This window comes from Panulirus ornatus, chromosome 21, assembly GCF_036320965.1.
Source record: "Panulirus ornatus isolate Po-2019 chromosome 21, ASM3632096v1, whole genome shotgun sequence".
NCBI classification, from domain to species: Eukaryota; Metazoa; Arthropoda; class Malacostraca; order Decapoda; family Palinuridae; genus Panulirus; species Panulirus ornatus.
Window position 1 is genome coordinate 23944760 of NC_092244.1, and position 22037 is coordinate 23966796.

The 22037-nt window shown below is 41.0% G+C and overlaps 1 protein-coding gene across 1 annotated transcript in view; it reads right to left on the bottom strand.

Annotated features, from left to right (window-relative positions):
- The window catches only part of LOC139756407 (uncharacterized), an 83986-nt gene continuing 61949 nt past the window's right edge, over positions 1–22037 (bottom strand). The window contains exon 3 of the mRNA XM_071675833.1: positions 1–9390. Coding sequence (XP_071531934.1) covers positions 8532–9390 — 859 coding nt within the window. The 3' untranslated portion in view covers positions 1–8531. The remainder of the gene's footprint in view (positions 9391–22037) is intronic.

The following is a 22037-nucleotide window of genomic DNA, read 5'->3' on the forward strand; positions in this document are numbered from 1 at the left end:
TGGATTTGAAGCAAAATATATATTTTCTGTTCTTAAATGTATTTACAGTACTGCTTCCAACTACTCTAATTGGTAAATTGGTCCATATGTAGACAATCCTGTGAGGGGAAAAATATTTTGCCTCATTCAAGGTTATACATTTGCCCACGTTGCTGTAACCATTAATTAGAATCATCTTGGTAGCTCACCTGTGCCTTTCTGAATTTTAGCTGTCTTTTTTCAAGTAGAGTGACCAGAAGTAGACACAATATTTGTGCTGTAAAGAGTGGGGAAAATTTTGATAGCCTTCCCTTTAAATTCAGGAATTTTGTTTGCCAATATTATTGCTTCTGTGCAGTGCATACTTAGTGTAAGGTCACCTGGGATTATTACACCAAAGTTATTCCTCATTTACCTCTTAAGCTTGCCTCCTCATTTTTGTGCTTATTGATATTAAAATTCATTTGAGACCTGTGACCCCAGTCCATCAACGTGTCTATGTCCACTTGAGGTTGTAGACACTCAATATCAGTTGTAAACTTATATTCCAAAGTAGTACCTTTTGTGAATATTGATATCTTACAATGCAGCCCATTTAGATGTAGCCCAGTACAGGAAGAGAGGCAAGTGTTTTGGGAGGAGCTGAGTGGGTGCATATACAATTTTGATGCAAGGGATCAAGAACTGGTGATGAGTGATTTTAATGGTATTGTGGATGATTTGGCAGTTAAGGGAGTAATTGGAGGCCTGGGGTACCCTACTGGAATGAAAATGGTAAACATCTTGTGGAACTGTGTTCTGAAAAGGACTGTTAATTGGGAATACCAAAGCTAAAAAGAGGCACAGACATGCTGAAGAGAGTCTTTCGGTTGTAAATGTGCTAAGGGCATTGTTAGGATGTATGACCTCTCTTTGAAAGAGGAATCGGTGAAAGTTCATAGAGGCTTTAGGAGATGGGAAGAAGGTGGTGAGAAAGTGCATAAGCTTGAAAAAGAGGCAAATGAGAGAGAATATGTAATTAGGGTAGTTGGAGAAGAATAGGAGGTATTTAGGAAAGCAGTGCTTACATGTTTGGCATATGGAAGGTGGAATGTGGGCATGTGAAATGAGGAAGTTAAGTGCTGGTGAAAGAGAAAAGGGAGGTGGATATGTTGTCATGGTGTTATATTAGTGAGAGTATTTTTATATTGGCTATATTGTTATGGTGTTACTGGGCATTAACTGCAAGGATGAAGTGCAAGTGATTGAAGGATATAAAAGAGGAAGAGGCAAGAGGTCAAGAAGGTGCAGAAGCAGAAAAAGAGGGTATATGGGAGCTGGAGTAAGAAAGTGTCAGCAAACTTTAGCAAGAAAGTGAATAGTGTAAGGAGAAGGCAGCAGATGAGGGAGATGTGATGTGCAGAGAAGGGGTGAAGAGGAGATGGAATTTGTACTTTGAAGGACTGTTGAATATGTAGATGATAGAGTGGCAGATGTTGAGTGTTTGGGAGGTAGAGGTATGTGAAATGAAAGAGTCCCATATATGTGATAATAGCTAGAAGAGGCTGGAGCTGGGAGCCAGAAATCCTATGATTATGTGGCTGTATCTGTTTCTCAGAGTGGGAAAAGAAGAAACTGAGAGAGGATTGCTCATCCTCCATGAACTCTCAGGACAGGATGCCTGACTGCATGGATGTAACCAGGATGTGAAGAAGGTGGAATGTTCAGTTCAAGGAACCTGGGTGATCTGGTCAAGGTCATGATGAAGGGAAGAATGGTTTGTGAACGTCCAAGAGTTAAAGTCTGAGTAAGTGTTAGGGCAAAAGCAAAGGAGAGAGATGGCACTTTTGCTGAAGTAGGAATTGTGGGTATGTTTTAGAGAATGTGAAGTGTATTCCAGACTGATATGGGTGAGAATGGAAGTTGGTCTATCCTTATGCACCTGGTAGCAAGATGAGTGAGGAAGAGAGGCAAGTGTTTGGAAGAAGCTGATTGGGTTTGTTAACAATCTCGACATAAGGGATCAAGTTTTGGTTGTGGAAGATCTGAATGCTTAACAGGGTAGTGTAGCAGTTAAGGGTATATTTGGGGTCACGGGGCACCAGGTCTAAGTGCAAATGGAGAATGATTTTTAGAGTTTTGTGCTGTGTGTTGCGTACTAGTGATTGGGAATACCTGGTATAAAAAAGGCACATACATAAACAAATGTGACTGGCATTAGGGGCAAAAGGCAATACTCTTAAATTATTTGCTATATGATAGATATGCAAAGGACAGACTGTTCAATTAGAATGTTCTGTGAGGGGTAGCTTGTGGGATGTCTGACCTCTTCTTGGTGAGGCTGTGTGAAAGTTTGTATTGTTATTAGGAAAAGAGGAAATCAATAGATGGGAAGAGGGTGATTAAAGTAAGAGACTTGGAAAGAGGAATATGTGTGAAGATCCCAAGAGAGACTGGGTGAAGATTGGCATTAGGTGAAAGTGAACAAAACTAGGGTATTGGGTGAGCAATTGAAGATATTTGGGAAATTGATACTCGTGTGTGGGTGTAAGTGTGTGGCATGTAAACAGCGGGAGGTCAGTGTTTGAGAAAGTGCCATGAGTGGTGGGATGAGGAAATTAATTTGTTAGTTATGGGTAAGATTGTGGGCACAGTGATAGAGGGATAGAGTGCGAGTTATAAGATGTATAAGAAAAAGCAGCAGGAGGTCAAGAGAAAGGTACAGGGGTTGGAAAGGAGAGCAAAAGAGAGGTAAGGTGAGGGAGTATCAACAAACTTCAGGGAGAGTGAAAATGTAATGTATTTTGGAAGGAGGTAAATAGTGTGAAAAGAGCATCAGTAAGGGAAGCTAAAATGAAGAGGAGATAGAGTATTTTGAAGGACAGAAGGTGTTTGAGATGTAGATGTATTTGGAACAAGTAATTCATGGTGAATGACATGCTGAAATGAGAAGAGGTGGTGAAAGCCTTGCATAAGATGAAGAGTAGCAAAGCAGCTAGATTGAATGGAATTGTAGTTGTATCTCAAGGAAGGTGACTTTCAGGATGTTCATTGTATGTATAGCTCAGAGTGAGGAGCATGAGGATTGGTGAAATATATGAAAAAATGTAATGCCTATCTCCAAGACTCATTTAAGTTTAAGATCACATTGATCAACCTGACTGTGGCTCTTAAGTGACAAGTGAACATGTTGATCAACTCTGTAACCATGGGGATAAGAGGGCTAAAATTCAGGGAGATCAAAACCTATAAGCCTGGAAATTGTTGAGATTCATCATATCCCTGTTTCCCAGACATACAAGCTAGCTGGGTTTCTGATCAGTGTTATCTCACCCTATATTACTTGAACATTCTAGCTTCGGTGTACTTTGATGAAAGCTTTGAGACCATCCAACCTCATTGCCAGCCTAAATGTTGAGCTGTCTTACATATGTTCCTGTAGACAGGGAAATTAACATTTTTATTTACTGGGTCTTTAACCAATGAATAACACCACCTAAGTTCCCACACAGCATATTGCAGGAAATGTTAAAAAGAATGTACAACTGAAGCATCATTTTGCAATACCGATGATAGGATGTAATTGCAGATGGCTGGCATAGCAATGGGGTCCCATTTCTGTCCTGTTCACTCAGGCTTTCATGTCCCATGTAAAGAGCATGTTTTAGGACCAGGATATTATTAAACCAAACATATACCACCAGTATGCCAATAATGACCATGTATGCAGATGGTGAGAGTAGAAAAGGTGAAAGAGGGGATGCATGAAGTATCAGGCTAGTAAGTCACTGTTGAGAGATGTATTAACTAAAGTATACCTTCTTGGACATTTACATTACAACTGATGGAAGTTGACTCTTAACTGATGTCTATAGGACACTGATAGATGTGAGCTAGTGTCTGAAAGGCAAAGGAGAATTTACTGAAAGCTATGAAGAAAGTGTTATATGGGCGTGCATCCATAGAGCCTTGAAAACGTGCCCCTTGTGGCCTCTCATAGTCAAGGAACCACAGAGGATATGGCTGCTTTAACATCAATGTTGATGCCATCCTGTGGAAATTGATGCAGCGGCATGTGGTACCTCCACGATTAGAACAGGATGAGAAAGGTGTTCAGGAAACTATGGCTGAAATGATTATCCCTGCTGACTACAACCATAAGCATTTACTACAAAAGCCTGGAATCAACTAAATGTACCATCCATAACAACAACAGTGCCCTTTGGGGTGGGGCATTATAGCAAAGAAAACAAATGTAAGTTACCAACACCACTGTGTGACTGGAAATTGTGCATTCCAAGATGTTTGCTATGTTGGACAAACTAGACGTGACCTGAGGTGATGCGTCATCAGTCATTTGAACAAGGGAGCACTAAAGCAGCACTATTGGTGTGGGAAATGCTATGGTTCTTAATTCAAATGAGATGAAAAGCAATACCTTCATCATTGGGTCAAATATGGACTAGAGGTGCTTACAGTTCCTGGAAGCTGTCCACATCTGATACAGCTCCATGAACATAAAGTTGATTGAGTCCATATTTTTGATGGTCAACCTGTCTAGCGATGTATTGACCAACCCCATGTAGCATTACCTACAGCACTGATCTCCATATAGATCATAGGAATTTTCCTTCATGGAGATAGAAAGAATTAGGCTCCTGGCTAAGGTCACTTCACTTGACATATCCCTTCCCCTCCCCAATACCTGTACAGCCTTACAGGTCACCATCTATAACTGGCATTCAGATGCAGCCTTGCCTTCATAGTTACAATGGAGACTGTAAAATGATTATTTAAGTTGCACATGTTTATTTAATCTCACCTAAAGATGCCCAATGAATAGGTAAAATATTGTGTGTACTCTTAAATAAATTATAGAGAGATATGAAAAAGTTGAAGTATGAGAAACCCAGAAATGTATAGAACACATGTCTAGAAATGTTAGCAGTTGTTAGTATGTGATGGATTTTAATGAAATGTGCTTCATGGGAGAGTGCTTCCTTCATACATTGAAAATATTAAAGTTCGTACAAATTTTACATTTTAAAGAATCCAACGGAAATCAAACTGTATGAATTTCTTAAGTAAATGTTTCAGAGTCTGAGATTTATAAGCATTTGGTGGATGGAACAAAATTTGAATGCCTTTGACAGAGTAATGTGGTAAATTACTTGAAAATGAAATAGCAAAATGAGATCTTGGATGATTTGATAATGTTAGCCATAACTGAGAGAAAAGTTAGTTATGTACACAGCAAATTCTTCACCAACTTGGAAATGAAATACCCTTTTGCCTTCTTCATTACAACATGAATACTTTACTGAGAAATGCAATTTCTACAGAATGCAGTTCTTTGATATAGGTAATGTAAGAAGTGTGCTGTATTTGTACAAAGTGAATTTGTTGCTATGTGACATCATTATCTATCTACCACTCCAAGAAATCAACAGAACTAACTGGTGTTACATTTTTGGTTTATTATGTAAAGTGTTCCCTTAACAATGTTGCTAGTTCATTAGAGATCATCCATTGTGTTATCAACAGATGGATAGCACTTTTTTTTTTTTTCATATTTTATTGCCATTCCTACATTAGCAAGGTAGTACCAAGAACAGATGAAGAAAGGCTACACTCATTCACATCTCTGCTCTAGCTTTCATGTGTATTGCACGGAAACCACAACTCCCTATCCACAACCAGGCCCCAAAGACCTTTCTGTGATTTACTTCGCATACCATTTCAGTCCAATGACAGCATGTTGGCCCCATTATACCACACCATTCCAATTCATTGTATCCTGTGCTTGCCTTTCATTGTTCTTGTTCAGGCCCCCTTGCTCAAAATTTTTTTCACTTCATCCTTTCATCTCCAATTAGGTCTCTCCATTCTTCTTGGTCCCTCTATTTCTGACAGATATATCCTCTTTGTCAACTTTTCTTCATTCATTCTCTAAATATGTCCATACCATCTCAGCACACCTCTTTAACTCTCATTCACTCTTTTTATTACCTCTCCTTCCCTACCCTTTCATTACTTAATCAGTCAAACCAGCTCACACTACAAAGTGTCCTCAAACATATCATTTCCAACCCATCAAACCTCCTCTGCACATCCTTATTCATAACCCATGCCTCGTGTCCATATGATATTGTTGGGACTAGTTGTTGGTAGGCAGCCAACGACCAGGGAGATATATTACCAGTAGTACCTGCCTGGGTATCAGGAGGGTTAGTGACATCTGCACTCCTCTGACCTAGGTAGCTGTCTTTTCTTTCTGCCTCACTTAACATGTGGACTACTGGTATTCTGTCCACAAGCATACCATCTCTCCTTGTCATATGTAACACTTGACAACACTTAACTCATGCTGCTCATTCATCATAACTCTAGATTTTCCTGCAGTGAGCACTTTGTGCTAGCCTTGCCTTTTGGCAAAATGGTAGTTGTAGATCTTCTAGAAGTAGTAGGTAGGAACATTTAGGCTGGAGCGTTAGGTAGAATAGTAGGTTAGAGCATTAGATATAAGTAGTCATTAGGAACATTGGGAAGGAACTTCTGCAAACACCAGTAGCCTGTTAAGGTTGAAACACTAAAGGCTAAGAAGCAGCACTGGAGTTCTGTTGCTGTGGCTGCCCCTTTGAGGGAGTTCCAATTAGAACAGGTATCAGAGATATAGATAGGTATATAGATTAGACTACTGTGCTTTCAACCATACCCAGTTTTGCCCTCCCAGATAACATTCTCTCTTTCCACACATTCTACAGCATTTTCGAAACCATTCCCCCCTCACCCACCCTCTGACTCACTTCAGCTTCCATTGTTCCATTTCTTCCAAGTTTTCTCCAAATTCACACCTCAGTTAGCCTGATTTTCAACCTTGATCTTATTCACATTTGCTCCCAACTTTTTCCTTTCACTCATGCTTCCAAACTCAGTCACAAATGTCTACAATTTCTCACTTGAATCTGCCACTAGTGCTATATCATTAGCTAATAACAACTGATTCTCTTTCTGGAAAAAACCCTCTCATTCCCCACAGACTGCATACTCGCCCCTCTCTCCAAGATTCTTGCATTTACCTCCCTTACTACCCCATCCATAAATGAATTAAACCACCATGCTGACATCACACTCTCTGCTTCAGACCAAATCGTACATATTCCCTTGATAAAAACTCATCATTGCTTCTAGCAGGTTTCGTGCAATCACCATGTATTCGTAATAACTTCCACAAGGCATCTCTATTACCCCTATCATATTCTTTCTTCAGATCAATAAATGCCACATACATCTCTATATGTTTCTCTTGAGTGTTTCTCTAAGTTATTTTAGTTATACTTTGTTGCTCTCCTGCCCGAGGTAGCACTAGGAAAAGACAACAAAGGCCACATTCGTTCACACTCAGTCTCTAGCTGTCATTTATAATGCACCGAAACCACAGCTCCCTTTCTACATCCAGGCCCCACAAAACTTTCCATGGTTTACCCCATACGCTTCACATGCCCTGGTTCAATCCATTGAAGCATGTCGACCCCGGCATACCATGTTGTTTCTCTAAGTATTTCTATGTATTGTTACACTCTATAGTTTTTGTGTTTAGTATCTTCATAGAGTACATATATTTTTACCATTTTAAACCCAAATTTCTTTTTCTTTCTTTTGTGTATTGATTTACTATTAGACATGCAAGATACGATGAAACTTTGTCTTTTATGTGAAAAACCTTTTGCTAATTTTCTGTGTGGTGCACCTAAAACTTAAATTTACCTAAACTTCACATGTATGAACCAAACTAGGATAATCAGTTTTTAGTGGATGCTTTGAGTTTTGTTTAGTTTCTCATTCCAGTAAATGCATGAGTCTGGATAGTGTATGGGTGAGCCTGTTCAGTTGCAGAAAACAATATTTTGGATAGAAACAAGGAAAAATGATTATGCCTTCAGTTTATCCTAAAGAATTATATTCATGGTTAAATCATCTTCATATTCATTTTGCTAGTGTTCTAGAAATTTAGCTCTTGTAGCACACCACTGAATTAGAATATGTGCCCATTTCACTTTGACTGGTAAAGTTAATCTTCATTTAGTATAGTTTTATGTGTGCATGTATATGTATCCAATAATTCAGTATGTTCTCTCAACCAAACAATTGGGATATTTGCTTTAGCTTTCCTCAACATGTCCTCCCAAACTGAAAGTATATAAATGAGATTATTTTTACGTATTTCCCTGCTGAAAAAGTAATCTTGGCTCATGGTTTAAAATATAGTATGGTTAACCAGCTTAGTAAGCATAGGGGCAAATACTTCATGCTTAACCCCTTGTTATTCAGGAGACACCCTTTATGGCATGTGTGTCTAGTTTTGCTCTGTATTGTAGCCTGCTTTGTGATTTTCACTGTTAAACTGTATTGGATGCTGTGTTGGAACATACAATAGGTTTAAGCTAGATCACTGATAGCAAATTCATAGTAACATTCTAGAGTTCCAAATACACAGAATGGTTAAGAATCCTTTTGCTTTTTGTATATAACAGTAAAGCTTTACTTAGACAGGTGGATCTTTGCTTTTCGTGTTAGAGTATAGGTGTATCTAAAATAGACAGACTAAATCTTGAACCTAGTGTTACTTCAAAACCATAAGCATTTAAAGAAATCCCGTGATTGCCAACTCTAAGGAAATTAGTCACAGGAATTTGCCAAACTCCCATATTTTGGCACATGGGACACCCTTCACTCTTCTTGTAGGCATTATTGTCTACAGTAGCTGTATGATCATTGTTCTTGATTGTTGTGGAGTAGTAATTGCCATAAAGCTGTGATGTGCTGGGCCCTTCATGTATGGAGAAATCATATTGATTATTATCTTGGTCATAATTAGTCTTAGACTGAAGATCTGTCACTTCCATATCATTCAAAGACTCCTGGTTCATATCATAACCATTTAACAATCTATCTTGCACCGATAGTTTATACATCTCTTCTAATAAATCTGGTTCACTGTGTCTATCCTTGCTATGTACATAATCAAACCAACTGCTTCCACATACTTCCTGACTAAATGTTATGTTACTGCTGGTGGCCTGAGTTTCCACTGTATGTGATCTTTGCCATCCTGTCATATTCTCTGTATCACATTCAGAGTGCTCTGTACACATTTCATTCAGATCTCTGACAGAGCCCATGCACTGAGCAGTACAATTTGTTTCAGACATATCATCTTCCTCAGAGAATTCTTCATCCAAATACCTCATTAACTTCATTCCACGTGCATCACTTGTTATGCTTAGATTATTAGATTGCCAATCAGCGTTTCCTCTGTTCCAGTTGTCCAAATGATACTCCTCCTGTTCAATTGGCCACACTTGTTGAGCCCTATCATGATAGGGATGTGAGAATTCATTCCAGTCATTTTTGCAGTTCTTACTGTGATATCTGCAATGAAACAAAATTTGGGGTAAATGTTTCTAGGATGAAAGTCAAAGTCTCTTCCAAAGGAAGTTGGTATTACAGTAAACATTTGATTTAATGGACTAATAAGAAGGAAGGAATGTCCATTAATACAATACAATGTACAAAATACAGTAATACAATATACAGTTCACAGGCTTTCTTTTAACCCCTCTATCACTTAATGCCATTTTGCATTGTAAGGATTGCAAAATTATTTGATAGATAAAGTCACAAATTCTTAGTATGCAACCTTACCACACAGTAGCTTAAGGCCTACTGAGACTGAAACAAAGAGAGTATATCCCACACTACCAAAGAAGTGCGATATGAATTGCATATGGTAAGGCGTTTTGAGATTTTTGAATTTTTGTATTTCTTTGAATTATTATTGATTAATGTATTATCATTTGCCTCGTCCATTAAATCAAGGGTTTGCTGTATTATTATCTACCTGCTTGTAGGATTGCATATGAACACCTCAGTTCAGCAAAATCAGTTCCTATAAAAGATGTATTCCCTCTGTGTGCTAGATCCACCCAGTGTAAAGGTAAATATTTGTTGATGATGATAGGTATCTAGATGAATGTCTGAAGAAGAAATTGCATGTGTCAACCCACTGTCTCTGCAGAATGAGATGTTCAGTTGAGTATAAGATGTGGAATTTCTTATAAACACAAAATAAGACTGATGAATTTATATCAAAGAACTAGAAGCTTCACTTCATGTCTTTCCACACAGTTATGACTTCCTTTTTTGTTCTCATACTGTATTTTCAATCAGTATATCTGCCATCAAAGGGAACACCATTAGTGTGATGCCAAACATCAAGTACCCACATTATAGATGAGATTAACTTATTCTTACAACTATCTTTTTTTCTTATTTTATGTCAGCTGGGACAGCACAGGCAGCTGAGGCCCAAATCAAGGCCATACCATAAATGAATGGTGGGAGTATGTGATAGAGTGTAAGAAAGTAAACTCTAGATTGATATGGGTAAAACTGAAAGTGGATGGAGAGAGATGGGTGATTATTGGTGCATATCATGAAAGGCAAGTGTTTTGAGAGCAGCTGAGTGAGCGTGTTAGTAGTTATGATGCACGAGACCGGGTTATAGTGATGGGTGATTTGAATGCAAAGGTGAGTAATGAGGCAGTTGAGGGAATAATTGGTGTACATGGGGTGTTCAGTGTTGTAAATGGAAAGGGTGAAGAGCTTGTAGATTTATGTGCTGAAAAAAGACTGGTGATTGGGAATACCTGGTTTAAAAAGAGAGATATACATAAGTATACGTGTGTAAATAGGAGAGATAGCCAGAGAGCGTTATTGGATTATGAGTTGATTGATAGGCGTGTGAAAGAAAGAGTTTGGATGTTAATGTACTGAGCCGTGCAACTGGACGGATGTCTGATCATTATCTTGTGGAGGCAAAAGTCAAGATTTGCATAGGTTTTCATAAAAGAAGAGAGAATGTTGGGGTGAAGAGAGTGGTGAGAGTAAGTGAGCTTGGGAAGGAGACTTATGTGAGGAAGTACCAAGAGAGACGGAGTACAGAATGGAAAAAGGTGAGAACAAAGTACGTAAGGGGAGTGGGGGAGGAATGGGATGTATTTAGGGAAGCAGTGATGCCTTGTGCAAAAGATGCTTGTGGCATGAGAAGCATGGGAGATGGGCAGATTAGAAAGGGTAGTGAGTGGTGGGATGAAGAAATAAGATTATTATTGAAAGAGAAAAGAGAGGCATTTGGACAATATTTGCTGGGAAATAATGCAAATGAGTGGGAGATGTATAAAAGGTCAAGAGAAAGGTGCACCAGGTGAAAAAGAAGGCAAGTGAGAGTTGAGGTGAGACAGTATCATTGAATTTTAGAGAGAATAAAAAGATGTTTTGGAAGAAAGTAAATAAAGTGTGTAAGACAAGGGAACAAATGGGAACATCAGTGAAGGGGGCTAATGGGGAGGTGATAACAAGTAGTGGTGATGTGAGGAGATGGAGTGAGTATTTTAAAGATTTGTTAAATGTGTTTGATGAGAGAGTGGCAGATATAGGGTGTTATGGTCAAGGTGGTGTGCAAAGTGAGAGGGTTAGGGAGAATGATTTGGTAAATAGAGAAGAGGTAGTAAAAGCTTTACGGAAGATGAAAGCCGGCAAAGCAGCGGGTTTGGATGAAATTGCAGTGGAATTTATTAAAAAAGGGGGTGACTGTATTGTTAACTGGTTGGTAAGATTACTTAATGTGTGTATGACTCATGATGAGGTGCCTGAGGACTGGGTGAATGTTTGCATAGTGCCATTGTACAAAGTGAGTGCTCAAATTACAGACGTATAAGTTTGTTGAGTATTCCTGGGAAATTATATGGGAGGGTATTGATTGAGAGGGTGAAGGCATGTACAGAGCATCAGATTGGAGAAGAGTAGTGTGGTTTCAGAAGTGGTAGAGAAGATGTGGATCAGGTGTTTGCTTTGAAGAATGTATGTGAGAAATACTTAGAAAAGCAAATGGATTTGTATGTAGCATTTCTGGATCTGGAGAAGGCATATGACAGAGTTCATAGAGATGCTTTGTGGAAGGTATTAAGAGTATATGGTGTGAGAGGTAAGTTGTTAGAAGCAGTGAAAAGTTTTTATCGAGGATGTAAGGCTGTGTACATGTAGGTAGAGAGGAAAGTGATTGGTTCTCAGTAAATGTTGGTTTGCGGCAGTGGTGCGTGATGTCTCCATGGTTGTTCAATTTGTTTATGGATGGGGTTGTTAGGGAGGTGAATGCAAGAGTTTTGGAAAGAGGGGCAAGCATGCAGTCTGTTGTGGATGAGAGAGCTTGGGAAGTGAGTCAGTTGTTGTTCGCTGTTGATACAGCGCTGGTGGCTGATTCAGGTGAGAAACTGCAGAAGCTGGTGACTGAGTTTTCATAAAGTATTTGAAAGAAGAAAGCTGAGAGTAACTGTAAGTAAGACCAAGGTTGTTAGGTACAGTAGGGTTGAGGAACAAGTCAATTGAGAGGTATATTTGAATGTAGAAAAACTGGAGGAAGTGAAGTGTTTTAGATATCTAGGAGTGGATTTGGCAGTGGATGGAACCATGGAAGCAGAAGTAAATCATAAGATGGGGGAGGGGGCGAAAGTTCTAGGAGCATTAAAGAGTGTGTGGAGTCGAGAACATTATGTTGGAAAACAAAAATGGGTAAGTTTGAAGGAATAGTGGTTCAACAATGATATATGGTTGTGAGTCGTGGGCTATTGATAGGGTTGTGCGGAGGAGGGTGGATGTGCTGGAAATGAGATGTTTGAAGACAATATGTGGTGTGAGGTGGTTTAATTGAATAAGTAATGAAAGGGTGAGAGAGATGTGTGGTAATGAAAAGAGTGTGGTTGAGAGAGCAAATGGATTTGTATGTAGCATTTATGGATCTGGAGAAGGCATATGATAGAGTTGATAGAGATGCTCTGTGGAAGGTATTAAGAATATATGGTGTGGGAGGCAAGTAGTTAGAAGCAGTGAAAAGTTTTTATCGAGGATGTAAGGCATGTGTACGTGTAGGAAGAGAGGAAAGTGATTGGTTCTCAATGAATGTAGGTTTGCGGCAGGGGTGTGTGATGTCTCCATGGTTGTTTAATTTGTTTATGGATGGGGTTGTTAGGGAGGTGAATGCAAGAGTTTTCGAAAGAGGGGCAAGTATGAAGTCTGTTGGGGATGAGAGAGCTTGGGAAGTGAGTCAGTTGTTGTTCACTGATGATACAGTGCTGGTGGCTGATTCATGTGAGAAACTGCAGAAGCTGGTGACTGAGTTTGGTAAAGTGTGTGAAAGAAGAAAGTTAAGAGTAAATGTGAATAAGAGCAAGTTTATTAGGTACAGTAGGGTTGAGAGTCAAGTCAATTGGGAGGTAAGTTTGAATGGAGAAAAACTGGAGGAAGTAAAGTGTTTTAGATATCTGGGAGTGGATCTGGCAGCGGATGGAACCATGGAAGCGGAAGTTGATCATAGGGTGGGGGAGGGGGCGAAAATCCTGGGAGCCTTGAAGAATGTTTGGAAGTCGAGAACATTATCTCGGAAAGCAAAAATGGGTATGTTTGAAGGAATAGTGGTTCCAACAATGTTGTATGGTTGCGAGGCGTGGGCTATGGATAGAGTTGTGCGTAGGAGGATGGATGTGCTGGAAATGAGATGTTTGAGGACAATGTGTGGTGTGAGGTGGTTTGATCGAGTAAGTAACGTAAGAGTAAGAGAGATGTGTGGAAATAAAAAGAGCGTGGTTGAGAGAACAGAAGAGGGTGTTTTAAAATGGTTTGGGCACATGGAGAGTATGATTGAGGAAAGATTGACCAAGAGGATATATATGTTGGAGGTGGAGGGAACGAGGAGAAGTGGGAGACCAAATTGGAGGTGGAAAGATTGAGTGAAAAAGATTTTGTGTGATTGGGGCCTGAACATGCAGGAGGGTGAAAGGAGGGCAAGGAATAGAGTGAATTGGATCGATGTGGTATACTGGGGTTGACGTGCTGTCAGTGGATTGAATCAGGGCATATGAAGCGTCTGGGGTAAACCATGGAAAGCTGTGTAGGTATGTATATTTGCGTGTGTGGATGTATGTATATACATGTGTATGGGGGTGGGTTGGGCCATTTCTTTCGTCTGTTTCCTTGCACTACCTCGCAAACGCGGGAGACAGCGGCAAAAAATATATATATATATATATATATATATATATATATATATATATATATATATATATATATTATCCCTGGGGATAGGGGAGAAAGAATACTTCCCACGTATTCCCTGCGTGTCGTAGAAGGATGTTAATGTGCTGAGAGGTGCAACTGGAGGGATGTCTGATCATTATCTTGTGGAGGCTAAGGTGAAGATTTGTATGGGTTTCCAGAAAAGAAGAGTGAATGTTGGGGTGAAGAGGGTGGTGAGAGTAAGTGAGCTTGGGAAGGAGACTTGTGTGAGGAAGTACCAGGAGAGACTGAGTACAGAATGGAAAAAGGTGAGAACAATGGAAGTAAGGGGAGTGGGGGAGGAATGGGATGTATTTAGGGAATCAGTGATGGATTGCGCAAAAGATGCTTGTGGCATGAGAAGAGTGGGAGGTGGGTTGATTAGAAAGGGTAGTGAGTGGTGGGATGAAGAAGTAAGAGTATTAGTGAAAGAGAAGAGAGAGGCATTTGGACGATTTTTGCAGGGAAAAAATGAAATTGAGTGGGAGACGTATAAAAGAAAGAGACAGGAGGTCAAGAGAAAGGTGCAAGAGGTGAAAAAAAGGACAAATGAGAGTTGGGGTGAGAGAGTATCATTAAATTTTAGGGAGAATAAAAAGATGTTCTGGAAGGAGGTAAATAAAGTGCGTAAGACAAGGGAGCAAATGGGAACTTCAGTGAAGGGCGCAAATGGGGAGGTGATAACAAGTAGTGGTGATGTGAGAAGGAGATGGAGTGAGTATTTTGAAGGTTTGTTGAATGTGTTTGATGATAGAGTGGCAGATATAGGGTGTTTTGGTCGAGGTGGTGTGCAAAGTGCGAGGGTTAGGGAAAATGATTTGGTAAACAGAGAAGAGGTAGTAAAAGCTTTGCGGAAGATGAAAGCCGGCAAGGCAGCAGGTTTGGATGGTATTGCAGTGGAATTTATTAAAAAAGGGGGTGACTGTATTGTTGACTGGTTGGTAAGGTTATTTGATGTATGTATGACTCATGGTGAAGTGCCTGAGGATTGGCGGAATGCGTGCATAGTGCCATTGTACAAAGGCAAAGGGGATAAGAGTGAGTGCTCAAATTACAGAGGTATAAGTTTGTTGAGTATTCCTGGGAAATTATATGGGAGGGTATTGATTGAGAGGGTGAAGGCATGTACAGAGCATCAGATTGGGGAAGAGCAGTGTGGTTTCAGAAGTGGTTGAGGATGTGTGGATCAGGTGTTTGCTTTGAAGAATGTATGTGAGAAATACTTAGAAAAGCAAATGGATTTGTATGTAGCATTTATGGATCTGGAGAAGGCATATGATAGAGTTGATAGAGATGCTATGTGGAAGGTATTAACAATATATGGTGTGGGAGGCAAGTTGTTAGAATCAGTGAAAAGTTTTTATCGAGGATGTAAGGCATGTGTACGTGTAGGAAGAGAGGAATGTGATTGGTTCTCAGTGAATGTAGGTTTGCGGCAGGGGTGTGTAATGTCTCCATGGTTGTTTAATTTGTTTATGGATGGGATTGTTAGGGAGGTGAATGCAAGAGTTTTGGAAAGAGGGGCAAGTATGAAGTCTGTTGGGGATGAGAGAGCTTGGGAAGTGAGTCAGTTGTTGTTCGCTGATGATACAGCGCTGGTGGCTGATTCATGTGAGAAACTGCAGAAGCTGGTGACTGAGTTTGGTAAAGTGTGTGAAAGAAGAAAGTTAAGAGTAAATGTGAATAAGAGCAAGGTTATTAGGTACAGTAGGGTTGAGGGTCAAGTCAATTGGGAGGTGAGTTTGAATGGAGGAAAACTGGAGGAAGAGAAGTGTTTTAGATATCTGGGAGTGAATCTGGCAGCGGATGGAAACATGGAAGCAGAAGTGAATCATAGGGTGGGGGAGGGGGCGAAAATTCTGGGAGCCTTGAAGAATGTGTGATAGTCGAGAACATTATCTCGGAAAGCAAAAATGGGTATGTTTGAAGGAATAGTGGTTCCAACAATGTTGTATGGTTGCGAGGCGTGGACTATGGATAGAGTTGTGCGCAGGAGGATGGATGTGCTGGAAATGAGATGTTTGAGGACAATGTGTGGTGTGAGGTGGTTTGATCGATTAAGTAACGTAAGGGTAAGAGAGATGTGTGGAAATAAAAAGAGTGTGGTTGAGAGAGCAGAGGAGGGTGTTTTGAAATGGTTTGGTCACATGGAGAGAATGAGTGAGGAAAGATTGACCAAGAGGATATATGTGTCGGAGGTGGAGGGAACGAGGAGAAGAGGGAGACCAAATTGGAGGTGGAAAGATGGAGTGAAAAAGATTTTGTGTGATCGGGGCCTGAACATGCAGGAGGGTGAAAGGAGGGCAAGGAATAGAGTGAATTGGAGCGATGTGGTATACTGGGCTTGACGTGCTGTCAGTGGATTGAATCAGGGCATGTGAAGCGTCTGGGGTAAACCATGGAAAGTTGTGTGGGGCCTGGATGTGGAAAGGGAGGTGTAGTTTCGGGCATTATTGCGTGACCCCCTTTTTTAATAAATTCCACTGCAATACCATCCAAAACTGCTGCCTTGCCGGCGTTCATCTTCCGCAAAGCTTTTACTACCTCTTTTCTGTTTACCAAATCATTTTCCCTAACCCTCTCACTTTGCACACCACCTCGACCAAAACACCCTATATCTGCCACTCTATCATCAAACACATTTAACAAACCTTCAAAATACTCACTCCATCTACTTCTCACATCACCACTACTTGTTATCACCTCCCCATTTGTACCCTTCACTGCAGTTCCCATTTGCTCCCTTGTCTTATGCACTTTCTTTACCTCTTTCCAGATCATCTTTTTATTCTCCCTAAAATTTAATGATACTCTCTCACCCCAACTCTCATTTGCCCTCTTTTTCACCTCTTGCACCTTTCTCTTGACCTCCTGTCTCTTTCTTTTATACGTCTCCCACTCAATTGCATTTTTTCCCTGCAAAAATCGTCCAAATGCCTCTCTCTTCTCTTTCACTAATAATCTTACTTCTTCATCCCACCACTCACTACCCTTTCTAATCAACCCACCTCCCACTCTTCTCATGCCACAAGCATCTTTTGCGCAATCCATCACTGATTAACTAAATACATCCCATTCCTCCCCCACTCCCCTTACTTCCATTGTTCTCACCTTTTTCCATTCAGTACTCAGTCTCTCCTGGTACTATTTACTTATTTATTATACTTTGTCGCAGTCTCCCGCGTTTGCGAGGTAGCGCAAGGAAACAGACGAAAGAAATGGCCCAACCCCCCCCCCCATACACATGTATACATACGTCCACACACGCAAATATACATACCTACACATTTTTCCATGGTTTACCCCAGACGCTTCACATGCCCTGCTTCAATCCACTGACAGCACGTCAACCCCTGTATACCACATCGCTCCAATTCAGTCTATTCCTTGCCCTCCTTTCACCCTCCTGCATGTTCAGGCCCCGATCACACAAAATCTTTTTCACTCCATCTTTCCACCTCCAATTTGGTCTCCCTCTTCTCCTCGTTCCCTCCACCTCCGACACATATATCCTCTTGGTCAATCTTTCCTCACTCATCCTCTCCATGTGCCCAAACCACTTCAAAACACCCTCTTCTGCTCTCTCAACCACGCTCTTTTTATTTCCACACATCTCTCTTACCCTTACGTTACTTACTCGATCAAACCACCTCACACCACACATTGTCCTCAAACATCTCATTTCCAGCACTTCCATCCTCCTGCACACAACTCTATCCATAGCCCACGCCTCGCAACCATAAAACATTGTTGGAACCACTATTTCTTCAAACATACCCATTTTTGCTTTCCGAGATAATGTTCTCGACTTCCACACATTTTTCAAGGCTCCCAAAATTTTCGCCCCCTCCCCCACCCTATGATCCACTTCCGCTTCCATGGTTCCATCCGCTGACAGATCCACTCCCAGATATCTAAAACACTTCACTTCCTCCAGTTTTTCTCCATTCAAACTCACCTCGCAATTGACTTGACCCTCAACCCTACTGTACCTAATAACCTTGCTCTTATTCACATTTACTCTTAACTTTCTTCTTCCACACACTTTACCAAACTCAGTCACCAGCTTCTGCAGTTTCTCACATGAATCAGCCACCAGCGCAGTATCATCAGCGAACAACAACTGACTCACTTCCCAAGCTCTCTCATCCCCAACAGACTTCATACTTGCCCCTCTTTCCAGGACTCTTGCATTTACCTCCCTAACAACCCCATCCATAAACAAATTAAACAACCATGGAGACATCACACACCCCTGCCGCAAACCTACATTCACTGAGAACCAATCACTTTCCTCTCTTCCTATATATATATATATATATATATATATATATGAAAAAGGACTGATGATTGGGAATACCTGGTTTAAAAAGCGAGATATACATAAGTATACTTATGTAAGTAGGAGAGATGGCCAGAGAGCGTTATTGGATTACGTGTTAATTGACAGGCGTGCGAAAGAGAGACTTTTGGATGTTAATGTGCTGAGAGGTGCAACTGGAGGGATGTCTGATCATTATCTTGTGGAGGCTAAGGTGAAGATTAGTATGGGTTTTCAGAAAAGAGGAGTGAATGTTGGGGTGAAGAAGGTGGTGAGAGTAAGTGAGCTTGGGAAGGAGACCTGTGTGGGGAAGTACCAGGAGAGACTGTGTACAGAATGGAAAAAGGTGAGAACAATGGAAGTAAGGGGAGTCGGGGAGGAATGGGATGTATTTAGGGAATCAGTGATGGATTGCGCAAAAGATGCTTGTGGCATGAGAAGAGTGGGAGGTGGGCTGTTTAGAAAGGGTAGTGTGTGGTGGGATGAAGAAGTAAGAGTATTAGTGAAAGAGAAGAGAGAGGCATTTGGACGATTTTTGCAGGGAAAAAATGCAATTGAGTGGGAGAAGTATAAAAGAAAGAGACAGGAGGTCAAGAGAAAGGTGCAAGAGGTGAAAAAAAGGGCAAATGAGAGTTGGGGTGAGAGACTATCATTAAATTTTAGGGAGAATAAAAAGATGTTCTGGAAGGAGGTAAATAGGGTGCGTAAGACAAGGGAGCAAATGGGAACTTCAGTGAAGGGCGTAAATGGGGAGGTGATAACAAGTAGCGGTGATGTGAGGAGATGGAATGAGTATTTTGAAGGTTTGTTGAATGTGTCTGATGACAGAGTGGCAGATATAGGGTGTTTTGGTCGAGGTGGTGTGCAAAGTGAGAGGGTTAGGGAAAATGATTTGGTAAACAGAGAAGAGGTAGTAAAAGCTTTGCGGAAGATGAAAGCCGGCAAGGCAGCAGGTTTGGATGGTATTGCAGTGGAATTTATTAAGAAAGGGGGTGACTGTATTGTTGACTGGTTGGTAAGGTTATTTAATGTATGTATGACTCATGGTGAGGTGCCTGAGGATTGGCGGAATGCGTGCATAGTGCCATTGTACAAAGGCAAAGGGGATAAGAGTGAGTGCTCAAATTACAGAGGTATAAGTTTGTTGAGTATTCCTGGTAAATTATATGGGAGGGTATTGATTGAGAGGGTGAAGGCATGTATAGAGCATCAGATTGGGGAAGAGCAGTGCGGTTTCAGAAGTGGTAGAGGATGTGTGGATCAGGTGTTTGCTTTGAAGAATGTATGTGAGAAATACTTAGAAAAGCAAATGGATTTGTATGTAGCATTTATGGATCTGGAGAAGGCATATGATAGAGTTGATAGAGATGCTCTGTGGAAGGTATTAAGAATATATGGTGTGGGAGGCAAGTTGTTAGAAGCAGTGAAAAGTTTTTATCGAGGATGTAAGGCATGTGTACGTGTAGGAAGAGAGGAAAGTGATTGGTTCTCAGTGAATGTAGGTTTGCGGCAGGGGTGTGTGATGTCTCCATGGTTGTTTAATTTGTTTATGGATGGGGTTGTAAAGGAGGTAAATGCAAGAGTCCTGGAAAGAGGGGCAAGTATGAAGTCTGTTGGGGATGAGAGAGCTTGGGAAGTGAGTCAATTGTTGTTCGCTGATGATACAGCGCTGGTGGCTGATTCATGTGAGAAACTGCAGAAGCTGGTGACTGAGTTTGGTAAAGTGTGTGGAAGAAGAAAGTTGAGAGTAAATGTGAATAAGAGCAAGGTTATTAGGTACAGTAGGGGTGAGGGTCAAGTCAATTGGGAGGTGAGTTTGAATGGAGAAAAACTGGAGGAAGTGAAGTGTTTTAGATATCTGGGAGTGGATCTGTCAGCGGATGGAACCATGGAAGCGGAAGTGGATCATAGGGTGGGGGAGGGGGCGAAAATTCTGGGAGCCTTGAAAAATGTGTGGAAGTCGAGAACATTATCTCGGAAAGCAAAAATGGGTATGTTTGAGGGAATAGTGGTTCCAACAATGCTGTATGGTTGCGAGGCGTGGGCTATGGATAGAGATGTGCGCAGGAGGATGGATGTGCTGGAAATGAGATGTTTGAGGACAATGTGTGGTGTGAGGTGGTTTGATCGAGTAAGTAACGTAAGGGTAAGAGAGATGTGTGGAAATAAAAAGAGCGTGGTTGAGAGAGCAGAAGAGGGTGTTTTGAAATGGTTTGGGCACATGGAGAGAATGAGTGAGGAGAGATTGACCAAGAGGATATATGTGTCGGAGGTGGAGGGAACGAGGAGAAGAGGGAGACCAAATTGGAGGTGGAAAGATGGAGTGAAAAAGATTTTGTGTGATCGGGGCCTGAACATGCAGGAGGGTGAAAGGAGGGCAAGAAATAGAGTGAATTGGAGTCATGTGGTATACAGGGGTTGACGTGCTGTCAGTGGATTGAAGCAAGGCATGTGAAGCGTCTGGGGTAAACCATGGAAAGCTGTGTAGGTATGTATATTTGCGTGTGTGGACGTGTGTATGTACATGTGTATGGGGGGGGGGGGTTGGGCCATTTCTTTCGTCTGTTTCCTTGCGCTACCTCGCAAACGCGGGAGACAGCGACAAAGTATAAAAAAAAAAAAAAAAAAAAAAAAATATATATATATATATATATATATATATAATATATATATATATTATTTATTTTTTTTTTTTATTATACTTTGTCACTCTCTCCCGCGTTTGCGAGGTAGCGCAAGGAAACAGACGAAAGAAATGGCCCAACCCCCCCCCATACAAATGTATATACATACGTCCACACACGCAAATATACATACCTACACAGCTTTCCATGGTTTACCCCAGACGCTTCACATGCCTTGATTCAATCCACTGACAGCACGTCAACCCCGGTATACCACATCGCTCCAATTCACTCTATTCCTTGCCCTCCTTTCACCCTCCTGCATGTTCAGGCCCCGATCACACAAAATCTTTTTCACTCCATCTTTCCACCTCCAATTTGGTCTCTCTCTTCTCCTCGTTCCCTCCACCTCCGACACATATATCCTCTTGGTCAATCTTTCCTCACTCATTCTCTCCATGTGCCCAAACCACTTCAAAACACCCTCTTCTACTCTCTCAACCATGCTCTTTTTATTTCCACACATCTCTCTTACCCTTACGTTACTCACTCGATCAAACCACCTCACACCACACATTGTCCTCAAACATCTCATTTCCAGCACATCCATCCTCCTGCGCACAACTCTATCCATAGCCCACGCCTCGCAACCATACAACATTGTTGGAACCACTATTCCTTCAAACATACACATTTTTGCTTTCCGAGATAATGTTCTCGACTTCCACACATTCTTCAAGGCCCCCAGAATTTTCGCCCCCTCCCCCACCCTATGATCCACTTCTGCTTCCATGGTTCCATCCGCTGCCAGATCCACTCCCAGATATCTAAAACACTTCACTTCCTCCAGTTTTTCTCCATTCAAACTCACCTCCCAATTGACTTGACCCTCAACCCTACTGTACCTAATAACCTTGCTCTTATTCACATTTACTCTTAACTGGGGATAGGGGAGAAAGAATACT